This window comes from Callithrix jacchus, chromosome 6 (genome assembly GCF_049354715.1).
Source record: "Callithrix jacchus isolate 240 chromosome 6, calJac240_pri, whole genome shotgun sequence".
NCBI lineage: Eukaryota > Metazoa > Chordata > Mammalia > Primates > Cebidae > Callithrix > Callithrix jacchus.
In genome coordinates, this window is record NC_133507.1 from 126,656,883 (window position 1) to 126,679,683 (window position 22,801).

Below are 22,801 nucleotides of genomic sequence, written 5' to 3' on the forward strand. Positions count from 1 at the left end.
CTTCTTTTGTTTTCCTAAATGCTGTGTTAAGCTGCTTGTAGTAGTGTTCTTAGTGGCAGTGATAGTAGAAGCAAAAATAGTGACGAAAGTAATAAAAGATAGTGCCATTTATTGAGCCTCGCTAGGTGCTAGACATTGAAGTAGGTACTTTACATACATAATTCTTAATGAGTACTCCATCTATTGACAAATGGCACTGTCGTTTATTTCCAGAAATGCAAGTATAGCCTCTTCATGACGGTAGTCTCCTTCATAACTGAAAAGGCACATAAGCTGTGGCCCTGGTGGAAAAGCTTTGAATGTGGAAACAAGAGCCCTGATAGAATTCCTTCCATTATAAAGATAATCCTTGTGCTGCTAATATTTATATAACCTAATCCTGTTATTGATAATTGGGAGACTAGCTGGGGGTGAGAATGGAGGTCAGGGAATAGAGTAAGAGGGGGCAGGTATAGGGCAAGGCAGACCGCATAAATGAAAAACATTATATAACAGGAAAGAGATGATTAAAATTCAGGTGTGCTCTATATTTTCTGTTTTATGATTTTATATTGCGTAAAAGCTTGTTCCTTTTCTAGATGCCCAAACAGGAATACATTCAGAACAATAGCACTGACACCGAAAAGTTGTTTTCTTTCTTGCTTTACTTTATTGATTGATTGATTAAATAAATTGTATTTACCATACATTAATAGCCAGTAGAGCAAGGTAAAGTGTTAAGTTACAAAAATCACAGTCACTTCAATGTTTCTTTGTTTCCATGCCCAGTGTGTTTCTTACTAATCATATGAGCAACCATGGCAATGATAAAAGCTGTAATTTGTGGCGTGCCTAGGACAGGACTGGAAGAGAAGCTCTCATCGTGTTTGTGCTTGTATGTTTGTATGTGTGTCTGTGAGTTGGCATGTGTGTATACTCACATCACTCTCATTCACATTCATATAATCTCTAGAAATAGCTACAAGCTTTTAAATTCATATGTGTGTATGTGTGCATATAGATACACATGCATATACATTTCTACATGGAAATGTACATATAGTCATATTAAATCTTATCACAACTTTAGATAAGGAAACAGAGGCTCAGAGAAATCAAACCATTTGTCCAAGGTCACAAAAGCTGGCAAACCTGGAGTATAACCCAAACTCCCACCTACTTAGCACCCCTTTTTTGGGCTGTCCAGACAGAAATATTCTTAGAACAATAGCATTATGCCACTCTGCCCCATTATGAGAGGGGTGACCTTTTGCCCTTTCTTTTCCAGAATCTCCAAGCAAAGATTTTGGTCCAACTCTGGGTTTGAAAAAGTCCAGTTCCTTGGAGAGTCTGCAGACTGCAGTGGCTGAGGTTCGGAAGAATGACCTTCCCTTTCACAGGCCCCGGCCACACATGGTTCGAGGCCGAGGCTGCAATGAGAGCTTTAGAGCTGCCATTGACAAATCCTACGATGGACCTGAAGAATTAGAAGCTGGTAGGACAGTTTGCTTCCCTAAATGGTTTCTTTGTCTCATTATTATCTGCAAATCATGGACAAGAGTGTGTGCTTAACTACAGAGAAAAATGATTTAAGAATCCCAATTATATTTTTGATATTAAAAGTAATTCATTTTCCTGATATGTTTTGCCCTTTGGCTTAATGAACATAGAATTGGAGAATGCAATATGCAATTTATTTTACAGTGCAAGGCTAAAGAAATGTTCTCCTTCACTTTCCTACAAGGACCAACTGTCACTTACCCTTAGGATAGGAGCACTAAGTATGCAATTCTTGACATTCTCATTCGAGTCGTTAGAGACAGCATCAATCCAAGGACTCCGGCTGCATTTATTGGGTAGAAGCAGTTGGGATATTTTGTACTCAAAACTCTCTCTTCACCCTGTTTGTTTCCTGGCATGTGGGCTTTCTGAGCGGATCAAGGTTAACAAGCCAGCTTTCAGAGAGATTAGTACTTGAACACGTATCAAGCCTTTCATATTACCAGCTAAGCAACTGGTTTTCCCCACTCCCAGCATCAAATCTTGCTTGAAGTAACCAGATTTAGGCAATTAGATCTTCAAAGGGCACAAGTGACCACATGGAAGGGTAGAACTCCAGAGTGCTGTTATTCATTCTTTTTACATTTTACGTGTTTGCGTATATCTATATACTAACTGCCTGTGCACCTGACCATGGGTATTGATTCTTCTCCTCTGTACAGACGGTCTGTCTGATAAGAGCTCTCACTCTGGCCAAGGAGCTCTGAATTGTGAATCTGCCCCTCAGGGGAACTCGGAGCTAGAGGATGTGGAAAATAAAGCCAGAAAAATCAAAAAAGCAAAAGAGAAGGAGAAGAAAAAGGAAAAGGGCAAATTGAAAATCAAGGAGAAAAAGCGCAAAGAGGAGAATGAAGATCCAGAAAGGAAAATAAAGAAGAAGGGTTTCGGCGCCATGCTGAGGTACGGGCCTGCTTTGAAGGCAAAGTTGGGTTTGTTTCTCATTTTGTTTCTCCTGGTGAAACTCCTTTATATGTACTCAGAACAAAGTGCACACTTTCCCACATCTTCAGCTAAATGCATACAGCTCTCAACTGTGACTGTGCCTTTTCTCTTTCTGCAGAGGCAGAGGAGCTTTCTGGGGAAGCTTCCAGTGATGACAGGACACTGTCCTGAGTTTGTTGTCAAAGAAAGGTCAACACTGTGTCAGGCGCAGTGGCTCATGCCTTTGTAATCTCAGTACTTTGGGAGGTTGGGAGGATTGCTTGAGCCCAGGAGTTCAAGACCAGCCCAGGAGTTCAAGACCAACGTAGGGAGAGCCTTTTTCTTCTCTTTTTTTTTTTTGAGATGGAGTCTCATTTTGTCACCAAGGCTGGATTGTAGTGGCGCAATCTTGGCTCACTACAACCTTTGCCTTCCAGCTTCAAACAGTTCTCCTGCCTCAGCCTCCTGAGTAACTGGGACTAAAGGCATGCACCACAACACCCAGCTCATTTTTATATGTTTAGTAGAGATGGAGTTTCACCATGTTGGCCAGCCTAGTCTCGAACTCCTAACCTCAAGTGATCTGCCTTGGCCTCCCAATGTGCTGGATTACAGGCAGGAGACTCTATTTCTAAGAAAAAAAGATTGTCAGGCACAGCGGTATTCAGCTGTAGTCCCAAGTACTTAGGAGACCAAGGCCAGAGAATGGCTAGAGTCCAGTAGTTCAAGGCTGCAGTGAGCTATGATTACACCATAAAGGAAAGGCTAATGCTTAATAGAGGCACGAACAATACCTGCAGTCCTTTGTACCGAAGTGTTATGAAAATAAGTATTTCCACTGGCAACACAGGGAAAGTGAGAGGTGGGGAAGCCCTACATGTTACATCTGGCACACCTATCTTGAAATATCGGAGTCAGGGTAGATGAACCTCATTCCCCTGTAACTCTAGGTGTGCAGTGGCTGGGCCACTGGGCACATCACTTGTCACCTACAGAGGCGCTGTGATACAAGGAAGATGTCACCGGGTCTGGGGTCAGATGCCCCATTGTGGATCCATGACTCTTTACATATGAGTAACGGGGCTTCACACATACTGCTTAGCTTCCCTTAGCCTTACTTTCCTCACTTTTAAAATGAGGCCAGCATACTTCCTTTACTGATCCAGCATAGCTGTGAGACAAGATTTCATATGCTATATAGCCATTGACTAGGCAGGGCACAACAGGGCACCGTCAGAAAACAGCTTTGTTTCTTCTCTCACCTTCAAGTATGCACTGTTGAGGCTGCCTTCACCACACCGACGTTATCTCAGCTTTCTGGCAGATAGGTTTCTGGTCACTTTTGGGTAAAAGGAACAACCTGTTTGTTGGGGGCTAAAATGTTTAATCCAAATCAATCAAAGCTTTTTTCCTTTCTGCCTGTTGGATCTGAACCACAAGGAGCATCCTATGATATGGTGGGAGTCAGAATTCTACCTTCTCCTATTTCTCAGTCTTTGGAACCAGGAGACAAAGAAAGACAAGATTCAATAGGGTAGAATTTTACTGAACTGGGTATCTGGTGTAATCTGGCCATCGAGGAACCTTCGTGGTTATTTTTGTGGATTTTTTAGCGTGCTCCTTACTGTACCAGTCACTAATGGAGGTCGTTTTCCCATTGACCTATTCCCCTAAGCCTCTGACCTCAGACATACACCCCTGAGTCTCTTTATCGCAGTTGGTAGACTTCTTAGACAGGGCCAGTCTGAGACAGCTCTAGGCTAGCTTACTGCCATCACATTGACCTGGATCACTAGAGTTCCTGATCTCCTGCCCCTCCAAGTGATGCAAGTACAGCTTCTTCCTACTGTTCCACTTCTCCTCACCCCACCATAGAGATGTTCCAACCAGCCTTGCATCTTCAGACTTCTCCAGGCACGTCCCACACCAGCACTGGGCCTCCTCACTCCAGGAGCAAACATCAGACTCTCCAAAGAATGCTCTCAGGCATAGGGAAGGGAAGAGGCAGGCAATTTTTGCAAGTCACAAAATAAACAGGTAGGAAGTGGGGTGACAATCTCCTTTTATATAACTAACTCCAAATTCCCTGAGGGGTTTTCTTGTAGCCCTCTCACTTATTTTATTGGGGGTTAGAGGCAGAAGTACCTCTTTTTATTACGTTCTTTACTCCTATAATTTCTTCTCAAATTCATTGATCTCTATACTTCTCTTCCATGGGCTGAAGGTGAATGAGGGAGATGATGGTTCAGGGGCTGGTTTGGCCACCTCTTATGTAACCCTTAGGAGATATCTCATTTAAGAATTCTGGGTGTGTTTACTGCCATGGTTCTCATTTTGTGCTTGTCAATGGAAATTTCCAGATAGAAAGGAAAGTTCCATCATTCCATATATAAGTGACATTTAGGAAATATAAATAATCCTGACGCCAGTGAGCCTTCCCATTACATTTCCAATGCTCATGAAATGCTAAACAAGTTTCCTCAGGCACAAAATCTTCAGAGTGTTGTTGCCCCTGGATGTGTTATGACAAGACTCGCTGTGGTCCTGCTATCACCTGGACTGAGGTTACCCCAGCAAGCCTGATGTCATAATAGTATCTGACTATTAAAAAACAAAATTTCAGCTAGGCATGGTGGCTCAGGTATGTAATCCCAGCCCTTTGGGAGGCATTGGGGCAGATCACTTGAGCCCAGGAGTTACCAGGCAAGCTTGAACAATATGGCAAAATTCCATCTCTACAAAAACAAAAAGTTAACAAACACAAATTAGCTGGGCATGGGGGCACGTGCCTATAGTCCCAGCTATTCAGGAGGCTGAGGTGGGAGGATTGACTTAGCCTGGGAGGTAGAGGATGCATTGAGTCATGATCCCTTCACTGGACTCCAGCCTTGGCAACAGAGTAAAACCCCATCTCAAAAAATTAACATTAAAAAGAACAATATTTCAGCAAATTGAGTTCTAAGGATTTAATTGTCTTTTATTAGTGATTCATAAATTGGTCCACATCCTATCTACAGAATAGAAAGGCACTTGAGTGAGATGAGCAGAAGGTGTGAGCTTCATAGGCCGAAAAAGACTGAAGAAAGCAGAAGCAAGGAACAAAAAGAGGATTGCTCATTTCAAAATTACATTCCTTATAGGGTTAAAGTAGAGGGACCTCTTTATTATTCTATCTCATGTCTTCATTTGTTCCTAGGAATCTCCTTTATTTTGGAAAACTGACGCATTTCTAAGTTCAGTTTGATTATGTGACACATAGCATGAGTGACTCCATTCTGGCTTGGTCTGGTCTGTTGTGGCCTAATGAAGAAGCTCAGTCCAAAATAATGGCCTCCCATACATTTTATTGAATATGATCTATAGTCTAGTAAATGCCAGATTGGGTCAGATCTCTCAATAGACATTTTTCCTGATAGCCTCTGGAAGGGCCTCTGTAACAACCCCTTGGTTTTAGTCCTGTTGTGTTCTTTGAACCACTGTTCCTTGCAATTTCTTACAGCATCGATAGAAAACTAATATAGTTATCATAATTATTACTACTTTTATAATATAGTAATGTATAAAGAAGTTTTTTCTTTAAGGTGTTAACAAAAACACTATTGAAGGATTTAACTAAAATAGTCTATAGATATAAAAACTGTTAGAGCTTCACATATCCCATTTTATAGAATATTACTAAATTAAACCTTAACTTCATATTTTATTTTAGATGATTTGATTTGGCAGGTTCATACTTCATTGCCCATAATACAGTGCTGGCTCTTCCCTTTTATTGTCCAATATATTCTGTATTTTCCTATAGTAGAAATCACAGGCCCTGGATCCTTTAGACATTTAGCACCTCAGGCTTTGTTTCTTTCAACGGTTTTAGCAAAATTAAGATCTGAAAGGTGGTGTTTGATTTTATCTTCTATGTAAAAATAGCAACTGTTTTCCATAGCCTTTTGCATCTGAGTTTGTGAGCATATTGGAGTTGCTGCTACATGCACATTTTCAACAACAAAGAACACAAAGCTGTTACCATTAGCCAACAGATTTTGCTTTAATTCTCATCTGTTGCTCAGATGCTATTGACTTTGCTTCTTTCTTATTTAAAAAAGATTGATTGCTTTAAGGTTCTCTTGGCATTACATGTGTGGTTTGAATATGTATTACTTTTTCCATTATCTGTGTTTCTCAAACACTCTCCTGAAGATAGGGTTTTGGGATGGGTTGTGAAGTTATACCATGTAGAATGGTACCTGGCCAAGGGGATGAGTGAATATTTAAGTCCTGCCTCCCTGTCCTCACCAAGGCTTTCATCATGAAAGTGTGAACATGTTAGCAGCGTTCCTGCTCTTGTTTGTGAAAAGCTATGTGTCTGCACTTTTTGATGTTAGCTGGTCCATTCATATCAATAATATGTAGTAGCATGGTTTAGCTTACTTGTTAATTTAACCTACTCCTGATTCTTTTGAAAAAATTACAGGGGATCTCTTTAATTAATATCTTTATACATGTTGTCTAATTCCAATATCCTTATACTTTGTTGATTTCAGAATTACCTACTTGCATGATTCAAGTGTGGTTCTTATATAGGCTGTGAATTATTATTATTATTGTTATTGTGGAAAAATATGCAGCTTAGGAACCTACCAATTTTGTAGTTTCTCTGTATGCTCTGTGCTTAGATTTTTCCATGATGTGCTTAACTTTCATGTACATTGTGCTCTTTATGGCACTAACCTGCAGGAAGACCGTTCATAGCTCCTTTCAGCCAAAGGGTGAAGCTCCAACCCCTTTAAAAGACAAGTCCATTGCTGTCACTCCTAGGCCACCTTCCTGGGGCCTAGCAGATTTTTCTAGGAACCGAAGAGAAATATCCTTTGACTAAGAAAATTTTACCTTGTCTAGAGGGGAAAACCCAGAGACTGGTTTCTGATTTCTTACTTAATAACCTTATCAATTCTTATGTTACTTAAACTAAATTTTGTTGTAGACTTAAGTTCAAATCCATTTTTTACATAATAGCTGCTGTTGTCTCTTTTTGATATTATAGGCCACTCACTTCAAAAACCTTTGAACTGTCTACTCCTTTTGGACACTGAATAGGAAGGTTTGATATAGTTCTGGTTCCTTTTTCTATACCCTTTATAAAATTTAGTCCTGAAGGGAATTATGCCTTGTAAACTCCTTTTCACTAGACTAATGAAGAACAAAGTGCAAATCCTGCCAATGGGAACTTCATCTTTGCTTTTAAAATGTGTTTGCCCATATCATTTGACTAGTAACATTTATTGAAAGCCTTGTCCTTGCCAAGCACATTCATAATTATTTTTATTCTATATTTATAAATTTATTGCAATTAATAATTAAATCAACACATCAGATAATTTATTAAAGTCCTATTTGGCATCAGGCACTATTCTGGGCACTAGACACACAGCATTCAAGTCCTGGTTTAACAGCACTTTTCCTGTCTTTATAAACGAAGGAAAGATAAAAGACTTCTGAGTTCATTGTGGTGAGATTAAAATAGAAACAAGCAAAATATTACATAAACATGTAAACTATTTGTAACAGTGGATTACCCAGCAAGTGAAGAGGTTGCTCATTAGCTATTTCAGGGACAAGCCAGTACCCCGTTAGCTCAAGGGAATCAACAGTCAATTTATATGGTGTCAAGCAAGACATCTAGGCCATGGCTGTCCTGGAATTTACATTCCAGTGAAGGGGAGAGAATAAACAACTCATCCAAAGTAATTGATATTAGTCCAAATTGTAGTAGGTGCTATGAAAAAGGTAAAGCAGAAGGAGTGATCTAACAGCAGAATAGAGTGCACACTGCCCAAGCTACACTGAATTTTCAACAGCTACATTATCAGAATTTAGCACACTATGGTACCAAAGCCAAATCACTTTATGCCTGCTTTTGTTTTCTTTTTTGCAACATATAAATATGGGAAGGTTATTTTTAAACCAACTCCACATAGAGCTATAACAAAAAGCTAACCCAAACTGTGTCTGTTTTAGTACACAAAGCCCTAGGATACCTGCAGCAAACATTCTAAGATAGATGGACAGTAATGTAAATGGTGAACTTGATTTGCAGATGATTGTATCAACTGTTCCTCCTACCGCAACAGCTGGATACTCTTTATTGGTCTTCTCAACTCAGATAATGCAGGCATACCTCAAAGATAGATGAGTTCAGTTTCTACATAGTGGAGCATCAGAAAAAGCTAAATCATGAACCCTTGAGACAAAGGTATTTTTAACAATCTAGAGGCATCAACTTTTTGTTCCTAAGCTTTGCAAATTCTAAGGCATATATGTTTATTTCATTTTATTCTAAAATATACTATATATTTTATTTAAACTAGGAGAATTCTATATTAAGACAGTCTACTGTGAATTATTTTAAAAAGAACACTCCTACACACACATCACACCTACCACTACCACCACAAACAACACACCACCAAATTAGCCAAATTAACACAGAACCTAGTTAAAAATCTGTCCCTTAGAAGCTCTGTGGCCTTCACTACTACTAAATTAATGCTGAACCTAATTAAAAATCTGTCCCTTACAAAGCTCTGTGGCCTTCACGAATCTCTTTGTTTTATCATCTCCTCATCAGTAAACTAGGTATAATAACACATCCTGTCCAGGTTGTTGTGAAATGTAACAGTTTAGGTAAGCAAAACTGTCAGTATAGTACCTGATTTAACAGACATTACTTCTTATCTATCTCTCTATTTATCTATTTATCATCTATTTTTAATTGGCAAGTAAAAACTGTCTATACTTATGGAACACAACATGATGTTTTGATATATGTATACATTGTGGAATGGCTAAAACAAGCTATTTAACACAAATGTTATTTTACATACTTATTTCTTTTGTGGTGAGAACACTTAAAATCTACTCTTTTAGTAAGTTTCAAGTACAAGACATACTATTTTTAACTGTAGTCACCATGGTGAAAAATCTCTTAAACTTATTCCCCTTGTCTAGCTGAAAGTTTATGTCCTTTGACCAACATTTCTTCAACACCACCATTCCCTAGTCTCTGGTGACCATCATTCTATTCTCTGTTTCCATAAGTTCGACCTTTATACACCTCACATATAAGTGAGACTATATGGTATTTGTCTTTCTGTGTCTGGCTTATTTCACATAACATAATATCCTCCAGGTTCATCCATGTTGCTGCAAATGGCAAGATTTTCTCCTTTTTAATGGCTGAATAGTACTTCATTGTGTATATATACCACACTTCTTTATCCATTAACCTGCTGATGGGCACTTAAGTTGATTCCATGTCTTAGCTGTTGTGAATAGTGCTGTAATTCACATGACAGTGCAGACACCTTCTTGACTTGCTGACTTCATTTCCTTTAAATACCTAATGGTGATATTGCTGGAGTATATGGTAGTTCTTTTTAACTTTCTGAGACACACCCATACCGTTTTCCATAATGGCTGTCCTAATTTACATTCTCAGCAGTGTAGAAGGGCTCCCTTTACTTCACATCCTTGCTGACACTTATCTTTCATCTTTTTTATGATAGCCATTTTAACAAATTTGAGGTGATGTCTCATGGTGGTTTCAGTTTGCATTTCCCTGATGATTAGTGATACTGAGCATTTTTTTCATATACCTCTTGGCTCTTTGTATGTCTTCTTTTAAGGAATGATAGAGATTACCTCTTATCTTCCCCCTCTAGCTCCACTTCAGACAGCCAAGACCATCAAATATTACCTTTGTCTCAAGCAAGATACGTTCAGAACCCACTAACTTTTTCTTTCAGATTTTAGATTCCCTCTACCTGGTGTTTTGTGATGTAGGTGGGCATGATGCCTGTTCTCTAGCCTAGCATAATAAACTATAAAAAGAAATGACATAGCTAAAATCATTCCATCGTTTATATTTTATAAGCTTTGGGTCACCCCTTTCTCAATGTAACCATGAACTGTTTTCAAAGGTTATTTAATCACTTGGTGGAAAGCAAAACTTTCTATTGCAGAATGCAAATGGAAAGGGACTCTAAAGGGGAAAACAGCTTTTTGCTTTGTTTTGTTTTGTTTTTCTGTCTTTCTTTATGTATATCAGCCCAGAGTGTGTAGGTGGGTTTTGGACTTAGTATTCTTAATGCGTGGCTTATAGTTATTTCATCAGGCTGCCCTGAAGTTGTCCTGTAATACGTTACCCATAAAGATACATTTTGACTCGGTTTTTAAATTAGGTTAGATAGAGACTGAATACTTAAGTCACCAAGGAACATGACATCTGTCATACATTTCTCCTCTTTACCTTGATCCCATAACAGCTATTACAGGTCTCATGTACAATAAATGTAATGTGGCCACAGCCTGTCATTACCTCTTTCCAGATAGTGATTGTAAAATGCCTGGGTATCCCTTCAACTTTATGTGTATGAAGGGTAACTGAGCTAATGTAGCCAGGCCAATGAAATTTTAACAGTCATTTCCCCAAAGGCAAAAGGCCAACAACAGGCTGGAGTTAAGGTGCTTTGCTTCATGAAGTAGAGGCCCATTTGAAACATGAAATTTCAGATGAAAAATGAAAGCCAAAGTAAGTCAAAGTTCTGAATTCAGCTTCAAGCTAGGTAGAGAAACATGTTGACAACAGAGAGTCTTACAGATCAGGGTAAAATGGCTGAATATCCTGAGACTGAGAGAAATACATGACCATGGCAAAAAATATAAATTTGCATGTCGAAGGCCACCACCTGTGCAGACATCCGTTGTTCTCCATGGTTATCAATGATTACAGAGGAAAAGAAATAGATGCTAAACCACATTGGAATTGAGTTAGGCTCAATTTTTATCTCTTTGGTAACTGAATTTTCTCTCCTTAGCCCATCTTAAATTATTTGCTTTCTCTTTCACCGTGTGAGCCATTAATATTTTGTTTCTTCATTTTGTTAATTTGCCAATTTTCCTTTTGAGCTAAGTGCCCTAGCAATTTTAATTTTTCATTCAGTTGGAAAAAGCAATGACCCTTTTTTTTTTCATTATTACTATCACAGGCCTGGGCCCAGAACACTACTTTTTATGACCAGTGGTGTTGAGCCTATAATGTAATTACAAAGTAGAGATTGTAATATGCTGATATTGACTTGTGTTAAACCCAGTGGTGTGATCACTGATAATATTTATATGTTTATGTGTTATACATCCTTACTTTTGTTGGCTTGCAACTAAGCACCAGAGAGAAAAACTAGAACCATAAATGGATAGATTGCAAACATGAGAATGTAAAGAAATGAGAGAGAGTGCTATGTGAATAGGGCAAGTGATATAAAATGATGGAGATAGATGCAAGTATGATAACTAAAAAGTTAAGTATAGATTAAATTTAGATCAAGTACATTTAGGATTGTTTGGTTGGCATTTATTTCTTAGCTAAAAGAGGACCCAGAGACAGATGGGCTCCTCATCTGATAGGCTGAGTATAAAGACAGATGAGCTGCTGAGGTGCCCAGCACACAGTTTGCTTAATATCTGACTTTAATCATTTCTTCCAGCTGTCAAGCATATCTGCAAATGTTTGTTTATCGTTCTATTTTTTGAGCACGTGTTCATGGAATGGCAAGGGCATGGATGGGGTTAATTGGTATGAAAATGTACAGGAACCTTGTTTTCAAAATCATTTAAAAATCTGATTGCTGCTTCCATGGTTTCCCCTCCTACCCTGTGTAATCTTGATTGCTGTGCAACTCTGTTTACGGCTGTCCAAAGCAGTAAAATGATTTTGTCACACTTATCACAATAAAAAATGATCACGTAGAGTGTCAACCAAAAGGCTTATTTGTTTGATTCAGGCTCTCTTCTCCTCCTAATATGCATGCACATCTCCCATTAACGTTAATGTGAATTACAAAGACCGCCGAAGAAGAACAGACCCCTTTATCTCATTACTTTTCTTGGATAATGAGGCTTAGATTTGTTAACAGATCAGAACAAAAGTCCAGTGGATAAAATATTGGTTTAACTTTAAAAGAAAATTGATATGCTAAAAGGAACTTTCATAGGCACTAAGGTAGAAGATACACTTTAATAAATAAACTTCATTAGCATTTAAGGTTAAATATCATTTAAGATGCTGAATTAATAAAATGCAAAGTATTTCCTAATGGACCTATTTGCATACTCATATTAAATAACTAATAAAATATATTAACAACAGTTTTATTCATGTACATGTAAACAGTCCTGAGTTCCTGGTGGGACTGTATTTGCCTAATTTACCTTGTTCCATGTCCAGCTCAATGTCATGTCCTTGTGGGATGTTTACTTAATACTATTAGATAATGACATGTATAGATTTAATAATTTGCTTGGGGGTGGAAATGGAATCAGGTCTTTGTTTAGTAGCTTTTATCTGAGAACTTCAATGTAATTTACTAACATCCATCTTCAAGATGCATGAGAGATGAATGTGGCAAATAGCTTTGCTTTGCATATAATGAAGAATGAGACACTGAGGAGTGAAATAGCCTACCTAGAGCCTGTGAACTGATAGTGACACAAAGACCCCTTTTGCTCCTATTGTGTTAGCATCTAAAAATGCATCTACATCACCCTTGCTTCAGTGTATACTTTCTTAGACTCTGTAGCACCCATACTTATTTTTGCCACTCATTGGATTTTCCTGACTTAAGGCAACATCAAACCAGCAATTTAATGACATGAGATGGTTCCTAATGAAGTGAGGACACCTGGATCTTTGAAATAATGACTCTGTTTTCCTCACAGAATAGAAAAGAGGTTTTCCAGAACAATTAAAAACAGATAAGAGATACGTAAGTTAAAAAATAGGAGATATACGAATATTTCATTGCACATTGAGGACTATTATCTCAATCCTGCTAAATAATATCCACCAGCATTTTGGAGACAGTCCAATTTTGCTTCTCTAGCTATCTGCTGATCATTTCCGCACAGTGGCCCTGCCACAACCCCAGCTTCAACAAATCTAAAATCTAATTCAGAATCTACCCATCTAAGTCACCAGCTCATCCTGACTCCCCTAATTCTGTTTGAGGCACTGCCAGGAATCCCATAATGTTCGAGATGCCTCCCATTCCCATCTCCACTCTTCCCTTAGTCAACAATCTTGATATTTGCAAAATACTGTCTCTCTTTTATCTGACCCTCCTTTTCCACTTCCACTGCAACCACTTTAATTCAATTTGTTATTGATAACTAGATTGTTGCAATGGCCTGCTAACTGATTTGCCTGCTTTCTTCATTTCTTCATTCCTATTCATTGTAGGCATAGCTACCAATCATTCATCTGTTCAGTTATTAAATATTTAATGAACACTTTCCACACAAAAATGCAATGTAACCAGTAGCAGAGAGAGCAGATCTGGACTTGTTCTACTTGGGTTCAAATCCCAGGTCTACTTCCTTCTAGTTGTTAGCCTTTCAGCTTATGCACTCTGTACCTCAGTTTCCTCTCTTGTGATATTGAAACAACAGTAGCATCTACCTAATAGCATTGCTAAATGAGACTACATGAGATAATAGATGATAAATGCCTGGTACATAGCAAGTTCTTAAAATATCCATTAATAGTATTCTGCCCTGGGAACCAACATATTTCCTAATTACCTAGTGGTTCTCAAAGTCTGTCTGTACCCAGTATCATCAACAAAGCTTGTTATAGATTCCTGGGTTTCACCATCCGAGACTCTAGTTCATTAAGTTTAACATGGGGCCTGGGATCTCTGATAATTCTAAGGCAGCCAGTCCCAGGGACTTCCAGAAAAAATCAAACTAGTTTGGCGTTCAATGCCCTTTATATTCTTGTCCCAGTTTGTTTCTTTGTTTTAGTGTTTCTCTCCACAACTTTCCACTCTAACCAGGTTATTAACTGTTTTTCTGTTCACTGTTACCCCAAACAAGCTTTGTGATGCCCTAAGATAACCGTAACTTTGAATGACCGTCTTCCTCTGAGGCTTACCAGGCTTCTGAAAGCCACCTCAAGCTCCATCTCTTTTTTGAATTCTTCTTTGATTTGCATTTCTCTCTTTCTCATCTAATTCTTTCTTACAGTCTGAGTTTTTCCATTGAGTACTTCCCATAGGCCTGCGTGGTTTTTAGTATTGAGTTTACACATCTGTCTCATGTCCTTAATGAAATTGTAAATTCCTCTGAGCAGAGGGACTTCCTCCACAATGTTTTTCACTGTGTTGGCCCCTAATAATCTTTTACTGAGTGACTGACTGGTTTCTGTGGTGTGCTACTTGAAGTAGATTTATTTGTATATTAATGTGTTGTGCCCCTTTAGTCATTCTTGATAATAGTATGGAAAATAATGAAAACAGTGGAAGTGGTTCAAAAATAAGAAAGAGGGTGAACTGCATTGGGAGTTAATTATTTTTTTTAATTTCTGCTTGAAGAAAAGGTTGAAAGATGAGTTAACTGGTAATAGTAACCAGCTGTTCTCCATTTCCACTGAGGCCAGTTTTAGAGAAAATGGGCCAAAATCACTAACGGGGAAAAAATGAGGTTAGATATAAAAAAGAAGACAGTTGTTAAGCACTGGAATGAGGTTTCTGAACAGGTTGTGGAATTGACCTCCCTGAAGTATTTTAAAAGTAGGAAGGATAAATATCCATCTAAAATGATACGAAAAAATTTGCCAATCGGCTCATTATTTGAATATCTATTAAGCACTAATCTCTGGGAAAATCCAGAAAAAATATACAAGATGATTCTTTTACTTAAACTCAGTATCTAATTAAGATGACCCATAAATATGAAATCATTAGCAGTGAAAATAGGATTTGAAATTAAGAGCTAAACTGTGAGGTTATACCATAATTGGAGTTTAAATTCAAATACATGCCCTTCTCTATCTCTCTACCCCTAAAAAACCTACACCAGGCCTTTTTTATATGAATGAGTTTTCAATGTCCTTTTTCAAACTGCCTTTCTAGGTAAAGTGGAGAAATCTCTGATTTTTTTTTTTTTTTTTTTTTTTTGAGAAAAGAGTCTCACTCTGTTGCCAGGCTGGAATGCAGTGGCCCGATTTCAGCTCATTGCAACCTCCTTCACCACCTGTGCTCAAGCGATTCTCCTGCCTCAGCCTCCCAAGTACCTGGGACTGCAGGTGCGCACCACCATGCTCAGCTAATTTTTGTATTTTTGGTAGAGACGAGCTTTCACCATGTTGGCCAGGATGGTCTCAATTTCTTGACCTTGTGACCCGCGGCCTCAGCCTCCCAAAGTGCTGGGATTGCAGGCATGAGCCACCACCCCGGCTAAAATCTCTGATCTTTTCTGAAATAATTTATTCAATACTATTGAGCAAACAACTACTAAGTACACAACAAGCATGTTGTGATAAATATGAAACATATTTTATTTTTTCCTAACATCGTCTTTCATTTATCCAACAAATACTGATTGCCTAATAAAGACAGTACTAGTACTTGGTTTGAAGATGCTGCAGTGAACAAGCCAGCTGTCTTTTCATTATATTCAAATTCTAGTGCCCACAGCCTTTCCTCAAAGTGTGGTAGGGCATAGAAGTTCTAGTATTAAAATGCCATAAAATTTACTAAACCCCTTTAGATAAGCAGAGCATCCTTGAATTACATAAATGGTGATTAAACCACTTGCAGTGTACCCAGTAAAAAAAACTGAATAGGAAGATGTCTGAATTTCTAATCTTAATTCTGTAACTGCCTTCTGGAATGAAAGTTTTTCTTTGTCTGGGAGATGCATACTTTTTATTTACTTGCAATGTGTGTATAAATTATTATTATAGTCATCATCTATTTGGTCATTGGCTGAAATTGATTATAAGGTAGATATGTCTATGGGCTAAAATAGAAAGGGGTTGGTTAGCTAAAAAGTCAGTTTCACAAGGTGAAATGGCACTAAATTCAGGAAAATAGACCAAGACTGTTAAGTTGTCAAAATAGAAAATATGGCCTTTAAATATATCCATATACATGTTGTCCTTTGGTTTGAATTAGGGTAACCAACTCATCCCAGTTTGAACACTGAAAATCTCTTCCTAAGGAAACTCCTCAGTTTTAAGGAAACTGGGCGGTGGTCACCCTGTTCTCCATTCCCAGTTTTATCTGATCCTTCCTCTCTCTCCTTCCTTCCCTCACCACTCCATTTACATGCCAGTGTGTAGCATCATAAAAATTCTTTGAAAAATAAAATGAAAATTTAAAGTAAAATTTAAAACCATATACAACACATTTCAAATGTATATAAAAGAGTGGACAATATCAAAGAAAACGTGAGTGAACTTTTCTGTTGTGTTAGTTTTTTTCTGCTTGCTTTAACTTGTAAGCTGCTGTCTGTTCTCCTAAGGCTTTCTTGGTATTAGAAAAAGCCACATAGCTCTGGAAATCAAAGTAGAAATGTCTCAGCAGAGAATAACTAAAAACAGTATTCCACTTGCCAACAAAAGAATTCTTTAAAATATTATATAATTCAAAACTCAAAAAGGAAAGAGCTGGAGGGGACATCGACTAGAAATAATGGTTGCAACTTTGATTGCAGACAAACTCACAAGTGAACAGTAAAAACCCTAATTCTAGGGCTTTTTGGTATGAGGTTCCTCCCACTGATAGGTTTCTTCTCCCCCAGGGACTATAATTTTCCACTTTAAATTTGAACTCCAGTCAATGTATAGTAAAAAATCAATATAATAGATTTGTTCTGCTTTCCTTATGCTTCCTGGAATTTTCAAAGTATGGAAAGGAACAGCTTTTGTGAAAAAGATGGACTATAAAATGAAAGATGGAGGACTCTGACCAATTTCCTAGACCTTTGACCCAGACACACTATACCAGACTAGGATATCATATTCCCATCCCTAGCTGCCGTGCCTTCGTTATTCCCATGCTAGGAGGGCATTAAATGTCGAGTGATGAGACGACTATCGCCCTTTTGGAAAGAATCTTGGACAGGCTAATTAGAACTTGCTATCAGAATATTTGTCCTATATATCCTGTCTTTTTACTTTAATTTTACTTTGCTATTTTCCATATAGCTTCTGTCCCTATATTGTGACAGAGAAAGGGAGAAACTCACAGAAAACTAAAGAGTAATCCCAAACCCAGGCATTTAACATTTATACAAATGATAGTTCTTGCATTTTTTTTGTTTTGGTTGTTGTTCTTGTTGTTTGGTTGGTTGGTTGTTTTTTTTGGTTTGGTTTTTTGTTTTGTTTTTCTTGGTTGTTTTGTTTGGTTTTTTGGTTGTTTTTTTTGGTTTTGTTTTTGGTTTGGTTTTTTGGTTTGGTTTGGTTTTTTTGTTTGTTTGGTTTGGTTTGGTTGGTTGGTTGTTTTTTTGAGATGGAGTTTCACTCTTGTTGCCCAGCCTGGAGTGCAATGGCGCAATCTTGGCCTACTGCAACCTCCACCTCCCGGGTTCAAGCAATTCTCCTGCCTCAGGCTCCTGAGTAGCTAGGATTACAGGCATGAGCTACCATGCCTGGCTAATTTTCTATTTTTAGTAGAGAGGGAGTTTCTCCATGGTGGTCAGGCTAGTCTTGAATTCCCTACCTCAGGTGAGCCACCCACCTCGGCCTCCCAAAGTGCTGGGATTACAGGTGTGAGCCACCACACACAGCCAAATCTTGCATTGTTAAAAATGAGCAAAGGTGTCAAAGAATGATTCCAACAAATGCAGACATGGGGACATGGTAAGTCATTCTCATCCCCTGGGCTGAGCAAACTCCCTTTCTTGAGAGTTGTAATTCTTTGGTCAGCCTTCTAACTCCACTTCACCCAGCATCTTAGTGTCAACAGCAAGCTCAGGCCACACTTCATGAAGAAGTCATGGCCAGGCCTGATTGCTGTAGACTGGCATTCCAGCTAGTGTGGATCATCCTGGAATTTTCCACCATTTTTGTCATCACTTGAAATATAACAACCATGTCTTTGCATTTTTCTGTTCTCCCCAGTCTCTCTGCCTTTGCCACATTTTCCCTGCCTCCCACATCTTCTCACACATATAGCCTCATTTTCAGATTCCTCCTGGTCCTCTGTGAACTAAACACAGAGATAGATTTTCTATAGCCTCTCCCCTGACCTTGGCCAGCTTGGTATAAATGCTTTCTACATCTGGCATCTGGTCACCCAGCCACAGAATTCAATAAGCCAGTAGAGCACTAAGCAACCAGGCCTCTTAAACAGTATTATCTCCCTAGCATGTTGGCTTCTACTCTGGGATCTGCTCCCATAGCATTGCCTAGAATCCTTAGTCCTGTGTAAGCCCCAGTCTGAAGTCCATTTTCTTACACTAGAGCACTGGCATGGTAGAGCTTGCTTATTTCTGACTGGCCATATCCAGAACCCTGGATTCTGCATTCAACCCTATTCATCCTATTCAACCCTATTCATCCATAGTTATAGGACCTTTTTCATTGAACCTTGTGTCTTATCTGACTTTAAAGTATTTATCTGTCTTGTGCCTTCCTTACTGCTATGGTCTGTGTAGCTGTGTACCTGAATGGACTACTTCTAGACTACCTGGCTGACCTCTCTAACTCAGCCTCTGTGCTTTTGCGTGATTTCCCTAACCATTTCTCATCCTGGTTAGTGAGACTGTATCTAATTCTCTTTTCCAGTCATCCTACAGTGTTGAGCACCAAATTTGCTGCTGTTCTTGCCTTGCTTATAGTGTACATTCAGCAATGGATTGCTGAGCTAATTCTTGATTTTCAGAAATCCGTTCTAGAAATAGTAACTAACAATTAGTTTTTACTTACAGCTGCTTCCATGGGCTCATGTGACATTCAAATGACAATGTTTTTTCTCCTGTAGTTTTTTTCTTTTTTGCCCAAAATATTTATTTTGAGAAACTAGGCCAGTGTGGTGGCTCACACCTGTAATCCCAGAACTTTGGTAGGCCAAGGTGGGCAGATCATTTGAGGTCAGGAGTTTGAGCCCAGCCTGGCTAATAGAGCCTGGGAGACAGAGGTTGCCATGAGCCTAGATCACACCACTGTACTTCAGCCTAGGTGACGAAGTGAGACTCCATCTCAAACAAGGAAAAGAAAGAAAAGTTCAAGCATTAATTCTAAAGGAGAGGAACAGGTCCTTGAACACTGGAATCTCTGCTGGAGGGAACTCTCTTAATTTTGGAAATAATGTGTGTTAGAATGTACTAGTAAGCTGTGCTCTTTGGTTTTGCATTTTAAGTGTTAAACTTTGAATCTAACTGTCTATCATGTTTTATTCCATAAGAGATGTATCAGCACATAGAGAAATAGTGGTAGGTTATAGGATGTAATAGAAATTCTAATAGACTGTTTAACAATAATATGGCAGGCAGATGCCATTTTAATCAGTATTGTCATTAACGACTATCAATAGAGAGGATAAGATGTTCTTGTCTTTGTGAATTATGATTTATGGCTGGCACAGCAGTCACGCTGAAGTATATTTATTTTACAATGTAGAGACATTGATTAAATGCACATGGCATCTCAAATCCAGTTGACATTTTAAGTCGAAATTATTACAGACACACAGCCATTCATTTAAGCTCTTGCTTTAAAATGTGTCTCAACTGATTGTTAATGGAAGAATGTCTGCCTGGGCCAATATTTCAATAACTTGTGCCTTTATTTTGCTGATATACATACACTGGAGAAAAGCTGCCTCTTTTGGTCATACCATTTCTGGTGTATAGGCACTACAGAGAAGAATACTCTTTTAAATACAAAGAATCAGGGTTTCTAGAACTCTCAGAATGCATTCTCTTACTAGTATAAAATTATTGTTTGTTCCCTTTCCATAGTTCTCCCTACCTTCTCTGAAACTCTTGCTTTCTAGCCTAACAACCTGCTTAGGAAGTAGGTCTTAAATAATTGATGATAACTGTAGCTAAAACATTAATATAGTTTAGAGATGATGGTTTTTGTAATATATGTTGCCAACAGACCAGCCACTTTAAACAATAAAAGTGTTTGAGTATTGATTGTTGATTTACAAGATTGAAGGAAATAGTAATTGTGTCTGAGAGCATAGTCTTTGATTCATTTTCTTATTTATGTCTTTTGAACCTCAAAACTTAGATTTTTTGAACTTTTTTATTATGAAATAATTTTAGACTTACAGAGAAAGCTACTAAAAATAGCACAAAGAATTCCTTCATACCTTCCACCCAGATTTCTTAGATATTTTCCTGAATTAGCTGTAGCATTTTCTCTCTTTTCCCCTCTCTCTCCCTTCCTCTCTCTTTCCCCCTCCATATGGATGTGTATGTACGAATGCATGCATGCATTCATTTTTCTCTTAATAAATTAAGAGTAGTTGCAACTTGATGTTATTTTATCCCTAAATGTACTTTGAAGCCAGGACTGTATCCCTGTATCGTTTTATTGTATTTTTGAGCAAAGTCAAGAGTTGGCCTTGATTAAATTTCAAAATAGCAAAATCAGAAATTACAAACAAGGAAGGTGGTAATATCAAATATGATTACAAATCAAGAAAACTATTTTTGTGGGTTTACGTTATTGCTGTCTAATCTAAAAATATAAATTAAGTCAGTGTTGTCTTCTGGTAAATGAGTACACATTTCCAAGGGAGAGGTGTACTTCTTTGACAATTAATGAAACTTCAGCAGTAAATCTCTGCAAATAGGTGCAAGTATTTCATCTTTATGATAAAGCCTCATTAACCATTGAATTTAGTGCAGTGTGCTTGAATGAAATGGTGAATATAAAATGCCTGCTTGTTATTGTTAAAATTGTGCTGCAAAAGGATCCTTAGAAATTGAATACCATCTCTTTCTCAGACTTGTTATCTTTTCCATTTTGCTGCAAATGATTTATTGATAAGACTGTGGAGGGAAGGCTGGAGAAGCCATACCAGTCTTTGATCACCTTAGGATTTTTTTCTTTTGAACACCTATTCATTTGAAAACACAAATGTGCAAAGATAAATGTATTATGATAGTTAAAGTCGATTCACCCAAGAAATTTATAATTTGCCTAGTTAAGAAGAGAGATCTGGAGAAACAAAGCATACTCTACCAGTCTTTTTATTGACATCCGTTAGGTGGTTGTGGTGTATTATATTGGAGAGACCACTCCAGGTCAAGGTCTTGTGTCTTAAGAGAGGAGATGAAGCACAGTAACACAGGTGAGGTAGAGCTGGTGGAGGGTATGGAGATACACATCTGTTGAGGATCAGGTCTTCAGTAAGTCCCCAATTCCCTGAACATTCATGCCAGTTTTTACAAAAAACAAAGCGGTAGTATCCGTGTATGTTTCTTATCATTGGCTTGTCCCTAAATTTTATAAATGTGATTATAACAACACTCATGCACATGACCACATATTGCTGAATTTGTCCATATAGCTAGCTGGAGATAGCTTGATTCTGGGTGAAACAAAAAAATATGAAGTTGTAGTAACATTCTACAGAATCCTTTATTTCCTTCTCTATGATGAGGTTTAATTATATAGAGCTGCTGAAATCTGTTCTGTGCTTGTGGGTTAAATATGTCTGTGCCCCTAATATCTCCCATGTAAAATATAATCTAACTTTATGAAGCATGTTGAAACTTTCAGCTAAAAGAAGAAGTGTGTGTTATGTCATTATTAATACCTCTTTTTAGCATTGTTAAGCAGGTAGATATCCCTATAAGTGTTTTAAGAATATGGATATCTTGGCAGGGTGTGGTGGCTCACTCCTGTAAACCCAACATTTTGGGAGGCCAAGGCAGGTGGATCATAAGGTCAAGAGATCGAGACCATCCTGGCCAACATGGCGAAAACTTGTCTCTACTAAAAATACAAAAATTAGCTGGGCATGGTGGCATGCACCTATAGTCCCAGCAACTTGGGAGGCTGAGGCAGGAGAATCTCTTGAACCTGGTAGGCGGAGGTTGCAGTGAGCCCAGATCACACCACTCTACTCCAACCTGGCAACAGAATGAGACTCTGTCTAAAAAAAAAGAATGTGGATATGTCATCACTTCTTACCCTACAGCTTAACTATTTGCTGTCAGGATTAATGGTAAAGACAATTTCTAGAAAACAAACTTTATGTTTCCATGTTCTTGGAGAACTCACATGCAGTGACATAGTGTTTGTGAAGCATATGTAGAGCTCAACTTCTAAGGAACAGTCCTGAGATTACCTAAAAATTATGTACTGAATTTTAACTATGAGTATGTGTCTTTTGTGGAGAAAGAATCCATAATGTTTTTCTAATACTCCAAGGGGACTATGAAAAGAAGCTAGGGACCATTTTATAATGTAATCCAGCCTCTGCAGTCTATTAATGCTCTCTACCTGACAAGCAGCTGGTGTTCTTATTCAGTGCTCTGTTTTTTT

The 22,801-nt window shown here is 38.2% G+C and overlaps 1 protein-coding gene across 6 annotated transcripts in view; it reads left to right on the top strand.

The window, feature by feature from the left end:
• Nucleotides 1-22,801, top strand: part of PARD3B (par-3 family cell polarity regulator beta) — a 1,139,106-nt gene that overhangs the window by 784,267 nt on the left and 332,038 nt on the right. For all 6 annotated transcript variants that reach the window (XM_002749672.6, XM_035305418.3, XM_008999274.5 and 3 more), the window contains 2 exons: nucleotides 1,268-1,474; nucleotides 2,202-2,439. In XM_002749672.6, coding sequence (XP_002749718.3) covers nucleotides 1,268-1,474; nucleotides 2,202-2,439 — 445 coding nt within the window. The remainder of the gene's footprint in view (nucleotides 1-1,267; nucleotides 1,475-2,201; nucleotides 2,440-22,801) is intronic.